General features: G+C 40.0%; 1 protein-coding gene across 5 annotated transcripts in view; it reads right to left on the bottom strand.

Moving 5' to 3' along the window:
* EMCN (endomucin) overlaps positions 1-16,903 on the bottom strand; it is a 62,723-nt gene that overhangs the window by 6,163 nt on the left and 39,657 nt on the right. Inside the window, exons 9-12 of one of the 5 annotated variants that reach the window (XM_039385543.1) lie at positions 15,670-15,694; positions 14,881-14,942; positions 7,060-7,173; positions 3,720-3,782 (exon numbers count right to left, since the gene is read on the bottom strand). In XM_039385543.1, coding sequence (XP_039241477.1) covers positions 3,724-3,782; positions 7,060-7,173; positions 14,881-14,942; positions 15,670-15,694 — 260 coding nt within the window. In that variant the 3' untranslated portion in view covers positions 3,720-3,723. Of the gene's footprint in view, positions 1-745; positions 2,459-3,719; positions 3,783-3,888; positions 4,921-7,059; positions 7,174-9,331; positions 14,021-14,880; positions 14,943-15,669; positions 15,695-16,903 lie in introns of those variants that run through there. The other 4 variants (XM_027717917.2, XR_005565094.1, XM_039385554.1 and 1 more) reach the window with 4 other exon arrangements.

Genomic DNA, 16,903 nt, shown 5'->3' with positions numbered 1-16,903 from the left:
AGAGGGCTGCTGGCAGCTGAAGAGTCCCAGAGATGCTCTGGGATAGCCTCCCTGTTCCGAGCCAGTGAGACTGATGTGCTTTATGCCTCTCTCTACTGTGCACAGGTGTGAAGTTAAATGGTTCGCTCCTCTTCAATGGGTTGGAGTCATTCCAAAACCACAAAAACCTTTGGGGGTTTTGGAAAGAGAAGTATCCTGATGGTGCTGCTGCTTCCCCTTCCTCCTGATTCTTAACAAGAATGGAAGGTCATACGTTTCCCTTTATGACAAGTTTTGTCATTTCAGGGGTTAAGAGGATCTCAGGTTTGCTTCATTTCTACCCTCCACCAAACTCTCCTCTTTTACTTCATACACACTCACACAAGCCAGTTCCTTTGAGAGACATTTCCCAGCCTTCTGATGAGAACTTGGTGCTCTGCCATGCCCCTTATCATGAAAAATCTGAACACCTTCCACAGTTTTGCTGATTTTCACTTTTCCAGTACCAAGATTTGCAGAGAGCCTCGCTCTCTCCCCATTACTCACTATAACAAGGATGTTTCTACTTGCCACTCCCAGCATGCCTCCTGCAAGGTTTCGTGGTGTCCCTGCCACCATTATGCCCAGATTATCTAATGTCTGCTCTCTAGGCTCATTGTAAAGAGTTCAACTCACTCTGTGCTTTAGGAGTGCAGAGTGATGGACAACAGTTGCACTAGGTATGGGTAATGGATTGCATTTCTGCAAAGACAAAAAGAATAGCCACTTAATAAAGATAATAACTTTTAATAGGCAGTTAATTTTTTTTCTTGACACACTGTGGTAGTTTCTGAACAAATTTTGCACACACACACAAATGTATATTTCACAATCTTTCTCTGCTTTTTTCTACTGTCCTTTCACTATGATGCAACGTGTTACAAAATATTTTTTTTAATCAACATGAAAATCAATCCACAATGATTGCTCTTATTGAGGAAAACTTCATCAATCAGGAATCTGAATAGCTGCAGATGCCAACTAGCATATTTTAGATGGCCTGACCTTTCCAAAGTAGGTATCCAAGACTTCTCTGCTTCTGAGGAACCCAAGTGATTCAGGAATACCTGAATGAACCACATAAGTTCAGCTGCAGCATGGAGGACACTTGTTTGTTCCCCATCTTTTACAGAGGTTCATCAGATATTTCTCATGGTGCCGCTAAGAAAGAGGATTATTAGACCCACCAAAGTAAGTGTAAGAGCAGTGGTCAAGCACAGGGAAATGTACCCTTTTGAGATTTGTATATAAACATGAATTAATAATTCTGCTCAATCTCTTACCATACTGGTAGGTAAGTTTTAAAATTTCAGCAAAGGGAATTGGAGAGAGAAGTTTCTCAGAAGCATTGTATCAATAGGTATCAAAATGTAGATCATCATTCTGAATCTTGGTCCTGCCCTTAGGCCACCAGCTGTCTTCTTTCCATTCCCCAATAAAGCAACGGAAGTTCTTGGGACACTAACAAGAATCGAGGGATTCAAACTGAGGAGATGCTCACAGTAGTATAATTTTCAAACATTTATAGTTCTAGAAAAGTAGGATACATGCAGGTATAAGCACTACTTGATATTTTGGAATTGCCAGCTCTGTACAAGTTAAGAGTGTCTTTAATGAGCACTTGAAACACTCCTTAAACTTCCAGAGTTATTCAGTAACCTACAGGAATCCCACACATTACTCAGAACACAGGGAAGAAGGTTCATCTGTAAAATTGCTTGTCTTGCTGATTCCCACAGTGTGCCCCAGGCTATATAGAAGTCATATTTGTAGCACACGTAATGCAATTAGCCAAGGAACAGGTGAAAATAATCTATGTTGCCTGTTACATTACAAGGATCATATTCAGTAATTTACAGAACTTCAAAGAGCCTCAGTGCAAGGTATATTCCCCCCTTTAACAGAAAAAAGCACACACTTCAGCATTCCACCCAGGCATCCCACCCTGTAAACATTTATGACAAGCAAAGCATGTGCTACAGTGAGGAGTCTCATGGAAATCACTGAATTAATTTTCATAGTGGCTATTTGCCCAGTACTGTTTCAAGGGTCAGGCCCTGTTTGTATTTTGCTACATACAATTGAAAGAACCCTAGGTACTATAAGTTCAACAAAGTATGCTGACATATTCCTCCCTGTATGTGCAGAAAACATTTTTAGTAAGTACTATGTAAACCACCTGATTTTTACATTCTCGTCAACCTTGTTTCCCTGCTTTTACTATATGTGAAAATAATAAATACATATGATATACCAGTTATTAAGCCTTCAAAAAAATTACATATTCCAGAAGGGACAGAAGACACTTGAGAAATCAAGAGCTGGTCATTAACACAAGTGTCCTGTCTGGTAAAAAGCTTCAGCTGGTCCACATTTCCCATGGAACTGCAATTTTGGTGGTATATTCCTGCACATTGTGATAAAACAGGCTGCTTCACATCTGAAATGACAACAGTATCTATACATTATTATTCCAGGTAACATATTTAGAAACATAAGAGTAAGCTAAAATGGAAGGCATGGAATAAATCTGATTTGGGTAGGCAATCAGGATTAAATCCACTGTCCAGGCCACTGTCCTGCCCCCACACAAACAGAACCACCTGTGGGTTTTCAGTAATGTAGGCAAAATTTCATTTTCTTGCTCTAATTGAAGAAAAAAGGAGGTTAATTTGTCCTTACTGCTAGCATCGGGAAAGCTCAGTTTCTTCATCCGGGGGGAATAAGAATAGGTCAAAAACATGAAAGACGTTCTTCACATTTCTGGTCAACCAGATATTTCTCAGTGGAGGGTGATGGGATCCATTCTGGAGGGGCTTCATTCTAAAGTGATGGTGGCAGACTGTGCTTTGTCTGAGCCCAACATAGCTGCCTCTGTCTGGTCCATCCCACATATGCTGTGACACTCAGGTCCTCAGGCCATCCTTCTCCTCAACCTCCCTGCCCTACCCGGGCTAAAGGGCCCTTCCCACACCTGCTTCCTTCTCTCACCCTCAGCAAAAGACCCCATTTCACCACAAGTGATGGAAGAAACTCCATGGGAAGTGGATACTGTGGTGCCTGAGAAAGCTTCATGCATGAAGGAAAATGCAGCACCCACATCACAAACAGTGGATTTCAGGGGTGCTCTGATGGTCTTCGCCCTCTCACACGTAAAAATACCATCCAACACCTGCCATGCATGTTAACCACCAAGGATTTCAAGCCATAATAAACCACCTCAATAAAAGTGCTGGCATTTGCATGAAGTGAAAAAGATACAGATTTTTCATGGGAAAAAAAAAGGAACAAAAAAATTCTGGATACCAAATTCCTTTTTTTTTTTTTTTTTTTTTTACAGGTAAGTGCCTTTAAAAATCTCTTACTTCTCACACAAACAGAAAGAAAATTCACCCAGGGAAGTACACCTAGGAAATGCTGAACAGTTTAAGTCACATGCTCTGCCTATAAAGGTCTATCTCTGTGAGGTGGCAGCTTCCCCCCTCCACTGGCCTGGCTCTCTGGTCATGGTGGTATGCTCAAGTCGAGCTTTGTTTAAGCTGTTTTTCCTTGAGGCTGCTACCAACTGAAGTCATTGCTCATTTTATTTTTCTTTTTTAACCTTTTTGTTTAGTTACATGGCACATACTGAGACTAAAAAGTATTAGAGAGACTAACAAACACTAACGTTAGCGGATGTAAGACTAAGGCTACAAACTTACAAATTTATTGCTGAGATGTGAAGAGTTGCCGAGTTTTATTCTTCCCCTGAGATGAGTGCTCTCCTAAGAAACAGAAAATATATTTGTATTAGTTAAACATGTAAAGATAAAAGGACCAATGAGTCTAGCACGAACACATCACTGACCACTAGTCTCCTTGTCAGATTTACTTAATTAGCAAAAACTGCCCATGCAATAGGTTTTTATCACTCTTTCTGTTTTATAGCTTATTTCCCCTACTACTACACAGTATTTCCTAGAGAGTGCTCAAGAGGTTTGAAAACAAAAAAACCTTTAATTAATTTGTAACCATGATTAGAACATGAAATGATAAAAATACGAAGATACAACTATAAAATTAATTTTTGCCAACAATGCTGACATCAGCTTGGTTCCTCCAAAGCGGGAAAATGAACCTTTATGAACTTCAGTCAGGGATTACACACAGTTCTTACTCCTCCTTCCCCGGAGGAGCAGAACCACTACCAGCAGTTACAGGCAGAAAAATAAGCCTCGAGATGACAATGTGTTTACGGATGTCCTATTTCCAAACATGCATCCCAGGAACGGCAGTGGAATTTTTTTTTTTTTTTCAGGGATTTGTACAAGGAGATGAACAGGGAATGGCATTCCCAGAGTGGACAGAGCCCCATGGAAATACGCACAAGGGTGGGAAAACCCAAACGCCTCCAGGAAACTGTCTTCTGCCTTTCTGCTCACCTGCAGGAGACAATTTAATGCCTCACACACACACATGAGAGGCAAGAAAGTGATGTATTACATTCTAGGAGAGGTGAATATGCATTAAAAAGTTTTATATGATCTATAGCCTGGGGTTGCAAATTGTAATACAAATTAGGATTCTAAAAATTATCTGATTAGGCACTTAAATAATTAGTAGCCAAATTAAATTGTCGCTCTCCTGAAGAAAACAGAAAAGACTCATAAACAGTTTTTGAATAGCTTTTCTTCACAGTAAAGAAAAAGGCTCTTTATTTAGTGCAGCTTTTTGGAGATGAGTTGAACTTGGTATCTGTGGAAAACTGTTCACCAATAATGTGCTGGAATGATGTTCGCTTCCCAAGTGTTCAATTTTGAACAAAATTATTTTACAATCTTTTTAAAGTGTTGCTAAGTTAGAGCTTCCGAAGTTCTGATGATATTAAATTTCAGGTAGAGAAAAGAAAAGCACAAGTTTCTGCTAGAAAAGAAAAAGAAACATTTTAACAACACATATTTTTGATAGGTGAAATAAAAATCTTGTTTTGAAAAGCTAAAGTGAACAAGTTCAAATACTGTACAGTTTTATACCAACAAAAGAATGAGATTTTCAAGACATCTCACTTTTTTTAATTTTAATTTTATTTATTTTTCCTTCTGCAAGTTTTTACTTTCCTTGTTCAATATGCGGAAATAGAAGACTTAATAGGGCATAAAAGTGACAAATTGACAAGACTGTTTAAAAAAGAAGGTGTAGCAGAAACTCATTGAGAAATATATCATGAGAAATAATTATTGAGAAATAACATGGGGAAGATAATATTCAGTAGTGGTAATAAATATCAGTACTTTGTTAGCAGTTCCACTCTCAGCTGATTGTTCTGCAGTCAGACTTACATGGAAGGTCGATACTTTGCACCATAGGAAAACAGCATGTCTAAGGGGAGGCTCCAGGTTCAACATAGTTCCCTGGATAACATCCCATTTATGCCAATAGACTTTGGATCAGAGTGTGGAAGGAGTGAGGCAGTGCTGGCTGCAGAAGTCAGACTGCTTGAGTGGTACCTGCCAGCAGCAGTGGTCAGGCCAGGAGGGGTGAGTCTGCCTTACTGCAGACCCTGAGGCTGCAGCACACAGACACACTCCCTGTCTGCATTTCCTGGTGCTATACACATTATCCCTGAAACAGTGAACCGCCACAAACTATTGCCAGGGTTGATGTTCCCCTATAATATCAGTGTCTGTCTGATGAGGGTTTGAAGCAGGCAGGGATGCTCTACATTTCTTTGCCACTGCATTTCCAGAAGGGCAGGAGCCTGCAAGACTTCTGACACAAAACCGAGTTGTTGCCACTCCATGGTTGCAAATGTGTCTTAAGATATTTGCATCATAAGTCCTGTAATCATCAATGCCAACTAACAATTCAGTGATGAAGAGACAACAATTATATACTGGAGAGGAAGTGGTCACACAATACATTGTCTGTTCAAGAATAAAAAGGTAGTGCACAGGTTTAGATACAGAGCTACAGTGTGCCTTGAGACTGCACAGAGAGGTGTACAGAATATTCTGGAGTCCAGACTCAGTAGTTTGATATTCCACTAAATATCCAGTTGCAATCCAAATGGAAAACCAAGAAGAATGTTCAGGTTAGCTGCAAGTGGGAAGACACCTTTATTGGTCTCAAAGCAACCTTATAACTGACAGAAACAAATTTTAAGAACAAAAAACCCAAATTTGACCCCAAACCATCACTCACCAAAATCGAACTTTGCTTCCCATAAGGGAAATGAAAATCAAATACTTGTGTTTAGTACTTTGTTAAAACAGATAATATTTTTAATAGAATGAAGAAATTATTTCACAGTGAATTGTTTGCTGGTTAAGAAAATACACGGTGGAGTGGAGGTGCTCAACCAGTCTAGACAGATTACCTGAATCCCTTGAAGGCTGTCACAGAATCATAGAATTGTTAAGGTTGGAAAAGATCTTTAAGATCATCAAGTCCAACCATCAGCCCAGCAACACCACCATGTTCACTTTAAACTGTGTCCTCAAATACCACATCCACATATTTTTTTAACAGTTCCAAGAATGGTGGCTCCACCACTGCCCTGGACAGCCTGGTTGCTCTTCCAATGCTTTGCCATACTTTCTGTGAAGAAATTTCCATAATTTCCAATCTAAACCTCCCCTGGCAGAACTTGAGGCCACCATTGAAAGAGAAGAGATATAGTTATGCAAAATATATCAACAAGAGCAAAATTGCTGCACATTATCAGTGAATATTGTCTTTTATTTATTCTGGCTTAGGTGTTTAGGGAAGGATGATACACAAACTCTAGTGTGGTGTGCTAGGGGATGAAAGGTCTCAAGAGAGACTTGAACCATCAGCTTCTCACTATACAGTTATTCAACATCTTGCACGAAGGTGTTGATTGATCCAATTGGAAAGGTTCTATGGCAATAACTTTTTAATAATAGGTTGAAAATTCATTGTGAATTTCTCTACTTTGATAAGTGAGTGAACGCAGAAAAATGGGAGACGAAGGGAACTGGAAGACAGTATTTGGTGCAGTTAAAGTGCTGTGAACTACAAGTGTAATGTGACCCCTTTTACCTGTGGTCCTGCCTTGTGGCACCTCTCCTGATGAAGGAGGAGTTGTGGACTCAGATAGATTGGCAGAGGGCAGTGAGAAGCCAACCTCATAAATATCACGTGCTTCTACAAAAACTGAAAGAAATGATTCACAGTTTGAGAAAGAGGCCTTAGGCAGAATATTTGGAAAATGAAATCAGATTGATACTGACATGGAAGTTTCAGCTGTCAAACAAACTCTTCCATTACACCCTTTATTTTCCCTCTCATTCTCCAGAGTTGCACCTGTTTGTTGATTTTTGTCTGAAACTGGATGGTAAACACAAAGACATAAGCACCATGAAGTCTCTAAGCACTACTGTGATAAAATGCAGATAGATCTGTAGTTACACTGTTCAGCTTATTGCCACAGGAGGCTGGAGATATCCCAGTGGACAAGACAAATCCATGGAATTAGAAGCCACTGAAAACTATGAAACACCAAAGACACAATATCTGATTCAGGACGTCTCCAAGCCGCAGGCTGCGGAAGGCTATGGTGGAGGACTCATTAATGTACTTCTTTCCTATTTGTTATCCTTCCCTTCACATCTCATGATAGCCACCCTCAGTGACAGGATTTGGGGCTACACAGATCCAGGATCTGAGCAGGTAGAGCTGGCTCAGATCATTGTTTCTCAGCTTCAATATTTAAGGAGATGGTGCTCTAGCAGCAATACAGCACTGGTCTTTCATACACACAGCCTTCCACATGTCACCCCTGAAAGACTTATGCTGCAGCCTTGCCCATTGATTTACCCCAGTGGATCAGCAACCCGGGCACTGGGCCCAATCCAATATACACTGCATACATCCTCCTCTAAAATGCAGTCATGCTGTAGAAGGATAAAGATAAGGAAAATGCAATAGGAAAATTTTGTATTCATAACTCCTCATCCTTCAAAGTATTTGTTTCAAGTCCATGGAAAGTAGACTGAGTGCACAGATCTGCAAAGTTAAATGATAACCAGGAAAGAAATAGTACTGCAGTGAAAATGCAGGGTTTTCTTCCTAATTAAAATTTCACTTGTGTAGTATTTGTTTCGATTTTCCACTCATAAATATACTCATTTCCAACTATTATGATGCCGGTGAATAAGTAATGGGCACAATCAGCTGAAATTACACATTGTATAAAATCAATTTTGAAGCACTGAAACAAACATTTCTTTGTCTCACCGTTGTGGAAGGCTATTGTATTAATCTCATTGTAATTTGTCCCTCCCCCCCATTTGATTAAGAATCTGAATATATTATTCAGAATACACATACACTGCAGAACATCATGACAAAAAGAGAGTACAAAATGAGTACTATGAGTACAGAAAGTCTTTGACCTGAGCAAAGCCCTCTGACATTACTGGGAAAGCTGGAAGAAAAAGGATAAAAAAACAATCTTTGACATAAAAAATAGGTTGTACTGCATCTCAGATTACATTGTCTGTAAGAAAAAATGAGTTGTGCTGTTATTTCATTGTAATATCTGCTGCTGAGAAATTGCTCATAAGTAGCAATCAGGTTCAGAGCAAAAAATTAAAGTGAGCTTTTAATAAAATCTGATTGCAGAAGCCTATCTTTTACAAAAGTATAAAACTACCTCTGCAGAGAGAGGAATCAAAATGTCTATTTTTACCGTGCTGAACTAAAAGACTGAGAGGTGCATTACAGATGCTGGAGAACATGGGGTGGGAACCAGCGCCTTAGTGGGAACCACTAAGTGGGAACTAGCCTTAAGTGGGAACCAGTGCCTGGGTGCAGTGGCTGCGTTTATTGTGGGCCAGTGGGTCCAGCACCTGCAACGTGCTGCAGCACTCCCCTGCCACGCACTTCCCCCACAGCCCTGCAAACTGCTCCTCACCACTGTCAGCAGGACAGAAGGATCTGTACAGCTCACCATGACAGAGAGGGAGTGTGCAGAGATGTCCAGGTGAGAGACAGGAAGGCAATTGCTGCTCAATGGGGAGCAATGAGTGGGAGGAGGCTCCTTCACAAGGTGCATCTCAGAAAACTGCAGGCTGGAAAGTTAAAAAATGCTTCACAAATGGAAACATGACTTGACCCTCAGCAGTCTGACTGTAAGAGACTTCTTTAAAACCCCTTGAAAATATGCACCGTTCACAAACCGAATTAGAAATAGAGAAGGAAGTATGTACTATTTAATGCCTTTGACTACAGTTTTGTCCAAAAATTTTAGCTGGAAGGGTGTGCAGTCAGATCTTTGTGGTGCAAGTAAACACAGACTCCAACCATGAGCTGCAAAAGCTGAGAAAGTTTATTCTTCAGTTTCTGTGAAGACAGAAAACACAACTTCAGGTTATTATACAATACAAGGTTAAAAAAATATAGTGTCAGAAAATGAGAAAGAGAAGGAAAGAGAAGAAGGTGCTTGATTTTTCTCTCTGTTGTAGGGGGATCCTTTTCTATGAAGCAGCTTCTAGGTTTCCTATCTGCAGGGGAAAAAAAGTAAGGCACTGAAGCAACATCTCATAATAGGAAAAACAAATAATCAATATCATATCCTCATATTAGTAGAAACACCCTCTCTTACCATTCCTAAGCACACAGCATGCCAGAAGACTGCTCTTTGCTCACCTATGTTGCTCATCTTGCAAGTGAGAGGAAGAGGGAAGGGAATTTTCAATGACAGAGTGCCTCACCTGGGAACTCAGCTTCTTCAACTGCTCCTACAGGCATCCACCTGGATACTAGACACAATGAGAAAGAGATGAAAGTCCCAATGCAGGTTGAGAAACCCTATGGCCCACTACAGAACCATGCCCCCTGGCAGGGGTAAATTTCCCTGGGTTGAGCCCTTAATGAGGTAAAATGCAAAGATTTCTTACCTCCTTAAATGCCATGGTCCATGCTCAGATGTACTCAGCATAGCAGGAACCAGCTCCCAATTTGTCCCATTATACCAAAACCACATCTACGGTTTGATGTGTGAGGCAGAACAGTTAAACAGTCTCAGCGCTTGGAGGTTGACTGAAAGCAGGGATGCTGATACTGTCATTCAACTACATTGTTTCAGAAGATCACAGGATTTTCCAAGTCCAAAGCCGAGCACCACACTGGGTTGTCTTGAGGGATGCTGAACTTTATTTGCATTCCAGTGACCAAGGTAAGTTTTTTTGCTGAATGAGAGCAAGGGGTTTTTCATTGTTCTGGGATGATTATGGTGTTTGGTCACTATGTATAATAGAGTCACCAGCCTCTGATGTGGAAGGTTGGGAATTCTCAAAGTCTTTACAAAGAAGACTTCAGAAAAGCGGGAAGTCTGGAGGAATGATATAGGCAAAAACTATGGTCATCTCAAATAGGCTGAAGTTCTAGGGTCCGACTAATCTATGCCATGAAATCCCATATATCGTCAAGGTAGGCAGCTCATCTTGTGCAAGGGATGCGCCCAAGACATGTTATGAAAATCAGAGAGGAGGTAGAGCCAGTTGAAGTAAGAGATAACAGCTGTAAGGTCATGATTACTGTTGAACAATAGCAGTTTTTGGAAGAGATGTGGAGCATATGGGGAATGCAAGTTCTTCTGCATCCTCGGTTCATGCTGTTTTGTACTGCACTGCCATCTGAGAACACCTCTAGGTGTTGACTGATCCCTTTCTCCAATGTGATTACAATGTTAAAGGTGGTTTTCATGTGACAGGTTAGGTGTCTCCTCAAATATCCATGTTTGCCTGGCACATTTTCACAGCTCTGTTTAGTAGCAACACTTGAATTTTCATTTTTGTCCACAGTGAGTACCTTGGGAAGCCATAATGCAAACATACCAGGGATCCTTTTCCAGCCACCTTCCATTCCAGGTGCATCACCAAAATCTGAGCCACATTGACACCAAGCTTTGACACCTTGAATATCCTTTCAGAAAATTCAGTGTAGAACAGACAATACCTCTGCAGGTCGAGTAAGTCATATCCTACCCTATTATCTCAAAAGAGCTCACTCTGGTTAGAAATCATGCCCTAATGAATCAGCTTATGCTTAGGTGCCAGAATTATACTGAACAACTCTGAAATGTTATGTTACCTGCACATTCCTATGGACTTTATATTGAATACCCAACTGGTGTGCTGCTACTATGTACCTTTTACGTGCTCTAGAATGGGTACTCCAGGCAAGGGCCATAAAAGAAAATTGTCAAGTCATTACTTAAGTATCAATATTTCGATCACACATCGTTCATCTGTATGGAGTAGCCTTACCGCAATCTCTATTCATCAACCTTTCTGTACCTGAGGAATTTCCATCCCTCAGCATTCTTCATGAGTCCAAAATAGGTGATTAATACCTTTACTGGTTTTTCAGTGTAACACGCAAGAACCCTTACATAAAAAGTTAGGTCTGTTTTCAAGACAGCCAATACTTGAACACCATGGATGATGGTATTGATCTCTTAGTCATCAATTAGAACCCTTCATCTTATATTCTCAGGAAATATATCTATCACTGAAAAGCCAAATGTGCAGTTCTGTGAGCTATGTTGAACCTCAAATAAGAAATATTTCTGCAGGTAGATTTTCTAGAACTCTGTATTGTAGAAGACCATTTATTCTCCCTAGGGAGGGTCACCCTAAATTTACCTCTAGAGTCAACATGAAATGGCTGCCATAAGTCTTGCATTTGTATATTAGTGTAAAACTTTTGAGATGATTCAATATCCTGAGCCTTTCAAGAGGCAACTACAGGCACTTATCTTGCATCAGGCATTGCAGTTCACTGGCAAATGTGCATGAAAAATTCAAGGTGTTTAGTTTTCTCTGTCTGTTGTTTTTACTTTACATAAATTCTAAGGCACAACCAGTTGTACCTTAGAGCTCAAAGCATCAGCAATTCCATCTTTCTGAGAAGAGTTTTAAAAAGTGAGAATATTAAAGCTCTATTTTACCTAGTGTTCCTGATGATACTACTCTATTAAAAACCATTATTTTAGTCCAGGATTAATTGACAACTATTGTTTTCCTGTATTCTTTCACATTAATTACAGGTATTTAAAATAATATTCTTTATTAAATTTGATTCAGCTATGCTCCTGAAAATGGAGCCTTTTCTATTTCTTTCATTTTATATTCAGAAGTTAATTTTAGAAGTCCTAAAATAGGATCTTTCAGTAGTCAGTGGACTGCCATAGGTCAGCTCATTCCAGCTCAAGGTACATATCCAAGACAGACAGGATAAATAGCCCTCTGGACACATACATCTCTTTCAACTATGTGCAGCTGGCATAGCTTTTAGATAGATAAAATAAGGCAAGATTAAACTCATCATAACTCTTGATCAAGGTATATCATGCACAACACTGAGAATAAGTTTATCTAGGTTGCTTGCTTGAACAATTTGTAGGTCATATCCTTATTTGTTCAGTATATATGGGGTTTCTTTACACTTTTTAAACACAATTATATAATCTCAAAATCTTCTGTTTGGAATGAAAAGTAAAAACTAAAAAAATATAATGTATAATTATAATAGAGCTTAATTTGAATACATGTCAAAGCAGAACTTCATTGTATATATGCTTGAGCTTAGGCACCTGAGCAGCCTATTGATAGAGGAAGATGTAGATCTACCTGTAAAGTTAAGGCTGCTCTAAAGAACTTCCTAGCTTTAGTCTTTTGAATCACAACTTTTTGTCGTTTTGTTGGTACATGCAATCAGAGGAGGCCACAACACACACTTTGTAAACAGCTGGATGAAGGAAAAAGAAGAACCCATTTAAAGAAGTTTTATGCAGTGCAATTGTTGTCAGCAGTTGTAAGAAGGACCACAGGTCAGACAGTTCTCGAGTCTATCTATACCATAAGAAACACTTGCCTTTATGCCCAAGCTTTTAAGGAAGCAAGTAAATCTGATTCAAATGGGCAGGCACCTAACATCTTTGAAAATACCATCTTTGAAAATACCTGCATGAGTGACAAATATTTCTGTAAGAAACAGGACCTTCTGTCAGAGTGTTTTTAATTTAAGATGTAAAGTGACTCTAAAAACCTGGGCAAAACCAGGATTTCACTTTCTGTGAAAGCATATTTAATTTTGAAACATATAATGATGTAAGAATGTGAGAGAAAATGGCAGTAGTTTAAATATGAATTGTATTAATGAGGAGAGGGCAAGAATCTTGTCTTCTAAGTGGTTATGACTCATACCTTCTAATTATAGCATGTACACATCCTACTTCAGTAAAAAAGAATATCAAGCATACTCTGGATGAAAGATATTCAGATACTTGGTGAACTAGTGGCTGATTAACAGGCACCAGAGTTCATCTTGTGGGGGGAAAAAAAAAAAAGAACCTGCAACTTTTCTTATGTACTCTGCTGTAAAACACAAAAAATTCTGCTGCTGACAATGGAATTCTTTTGTTGTTGAAAGGGCATGAGGGCAGAATCAATCAAAAAATGTCTATGAATAAGTTTCTGACTTCATTCAGATTACAAAAAAAATAAAATATTAATTTAGGAAAGCATATACTCAACTCTGTACTCAAAATAAAGCCAGAAGTCCATTCCCAAAGACAAATACTAAAAAAACCACCCCAAAACTAAGATTAATAATTTCCCAAATCACAAAGCTCTGAAATGCAGTCACTTAAGTGCAGTGGGGCAGAATGATGCATCCTGTGATGGAGCAGGCCCTTCTGCTCCTCTAGCCTCCTACCATGCTGCTCAGTATTGGCGAGGCTGTAGGGACCTTGCACGACTCTGGTTTGTTTCAAGGCCTGCAAGAGATGCCATGTGGGTCTTTTGGATTGCACAAAAGCTTCTGGGAGTTGCAGAGAAGGCTGGAGAGTCCAAACTGTGCCTCTCCAGCAAGTAGAGGATAGTTCAGACAAAGCGCTGTATTTCAGAGGACTTCCCAAGGATTCAGACAAAAGGAGAGAGCAGCTATTGGTCAGCCTCGGAAATGTCACTAGGAGAAACACATGGCCAAAACCCTTAAAAACAAAAAAGAGTTTTATACCTAAACAGTAGAAAGTAAGCGACTGGAAGGACTTTCTGCAAATGAGGTGGGACCTACATGGCTGAGGAAGCGTAGGGTGAAGCTGGGCAGTTTCACCATCACTACCTCTACCATGACAGTTTTAAGGGGTTTGATTTTATTTATTTGTTGAATATCTGCGAATCAGATTAGTTAGAATTTTGTTCTGCCTCAGTCTTATTTTGTGCTACTCCAGTTCTTGCAGAACCTATAGCTACATCCATGTCTTTGCTTTGAGATTTTGTTTTCTTTTGAGCATATTATCAATAACCTCTGTTCCTTTAGGCTTTATTACCATATATTTTGTAAAAAACTGAAGAACAGGACAGAGGAATTTGCAATGAGTGTAGGATTTTTAATACAAAGGGTGGCTGAGTACAGGGCTGACTGAGTACAGGTTGCTTAACCCAACTCTGACAGAGCCTTGTTTACATAGGGCACTGACTCCCAAACCTTTTGACCCCTGGGATATTACCAGTCTTCAAACTTCCTTGTACAGCCAGATCTAGCTGATAAATACCTTGATCATCGTTACTCCTGAACAAGCCTGGTTGTAGATCATGTACCATCAATGATTTAAAAAAAATATTTTCCCTAAACCAGTCATATTTCTCACTCCCAAATACCAACAGCACAGACTGTGCAGCTAAACTGCAGGATCCCAGTCTGGGGATTTGCACTGTGGAAGAATTGTTTGCACTGACTTTGACCTGACAGGAACTAAAGATGGTTTTGCTATTAGAAACATCATCCCAAAAACTGCTCTTCTCTGAACTCAGAGAAGGAGACAGATATACACAGAGAGGAAATGCTCACCAGTCTCAGGAGAAGTTGTCTTTACAGAAAGAAGTTTGACTCCATCTTTGTCTGACTGGGCCCTGTTGAAATCAGAAAACATTTAATCAGACAGACAGCATGCGTGTTGGTCAGCCAAACAAAACTCTAAGATTATGATCTGGAGAAGGCAGCAGCTACACCAGTCTACACTGGCAGGCTTGAAATGGGCTTTGCATGGGATCATGAGCAAGTCTTGGTGGTGGAAAACATCATATACCAACACCTCTTATAATACTTTTCTCTTAAAATATGTAATAAATTAAGTTTCATGATTCCAGGTTTAATCTAGCATTTCACAGAAGTACATCTGGGAGAAAAGAGGGAGTCATCTTTTTTCTGTCAATACAAAGCTTTTAGCCATGTTGAATTGCAAACAAAATATTGACAAGAGAAAAAACATTAACAAAAGAAGGGAGATGGGAAAGAATGGGGGGAGAGAAAAATCAATGGGAGAAAAAATTGAAAAAAAAAAATACTGGGCCAGTGAGTCCTGTGACACAGAATAAGCTGTTTGTCCATTCCAAAAGGATCCCCTGCAACACAGCTGAGAGTCATCACATTTCTATCCATGCTGGAACAGCTGCTTGTCATGCATACGGGTGTACAATAACTGCAAGAACAACACTTCCAGCAGGATATTTCTCTTTGGGGTGGTAACTGCTTATTATGTTTAAGCAGAGAGAGATCAAAGAAAATCCTACACAGAATCTGCTGCATTTACAAGTGCCCTGTGATAGATCTCAAAGCAATGAAAAGAATTCAACCTACTGTTCAGCGCCATTCTCTTGTCTCTCTGGAAGAAGAAACAAAGGTAGTATCATTCTGATTGCTGGAACTCACTTAAATAAACATTTAGACATAGCTATTGCAGTTTCTGGCATACAGCTTAGTTGTGATTTTGCAGTATTGCATTAAGTGCATTAACACAATCAAGCAGCTTGAATGGTAATTGTTATTTTTCTGGTCATCTATGAAAGTGAACTGATACTGCTGATACTGATGCTTCTGGAAACCAGGGAGAATGATATGTGACTTGTCCAAGAGCACAACAGAAGCACATTTTTCCCTGCAGCTCCCAAATCCCTGGGTAGCTGGCACAGAGGACGTGAGCATGGAATGGTTCTTGAGTACATAACAACTGAGCTAAAAGATACAGGGTGAGGGGAGTGAGGGAATATGCTGCCAGGCTGTACACCCTGGGGGTTTAACCTATCATGACATCTGAGAGCAGAGCCTGTCATCCTAATTGATGAGGAACAGGTTTCTCCCCAAAATGAATCATATAGTGAATGTATTTTATGCTTATGTCCAAGTGTGGGCAGATGGATGGGGCCAGCGGGTTACATCAGAGACATGGAGCCAACTCTAGCTCCATGGCACTAAGCACAGGGGTTTCCACCCACAGGGGAAGCACACTGGATAGGTCTGGGCGAATCCTACAGGAAGCACCACAGGTATCTACTCTATCTTCCAAATGAATTTGCTATTACAGTGCCTGATGGCGTTTGTGCATAGGGCAGGCTGGTGAGGAAATGTTCTTCATCTCATGTCTTTATCTCTTGACTCCAAATATTTAATAGTTTCCTAAGCAAGGATCTCACCTTCCTCTGTTTATCTGGGTCTGTTCTTCCATGTCATTGGCTAAATTGGTTGTGACACGCTGTTTGCCTTGGTTTACAGCTTCAACACCCTCTTGTGATTTTGTATTTCCAAGGCCTGGTGATTTCACAGTTGAAGCTCTGCACGGGTCTCCTAACTCGTGCCAGCTCACAGGGACAGAAAAACCACAGTCTGGATTCTGCATTTTCACTTAATGAAGAATCACACTTGCCTGTAGCCCACTTGGGCGACTCTGAAATATTTGGCAATTGGAACTTGATGGAACTATAACCCATTATCTAAAGTATTTAATGGATAGCAGTGAAGCAGATACTGACTTTAGCTGTCCTGTCAAAATTACTGCATCTGAAAATACTGCTTGCTCAGGGATTTTGTTCCCATG

Source organism: Pipra filicauda, unplaced genomic scaffold (assembly GCF_003945595.2).
Source record: "Pipra filicauda isolate LSUMZ 115617 unplaced genomic scaffold, ASM394559v2 scaffold117_size3949168_pilon, whole genome shotgun sequence".
In the NCBI taxonomy this organism is placed as follows: Eukaryota; Metazoa; Chordata; class Aves; order Passeriformes; family Pipridae; genus Pipra; species Pipra filicauda.
The sequence above is the reverse complement of the archived record's forward strand: the minus strand, read 5'-3'. Positions and strand labels throughout refer to the sequence as shown.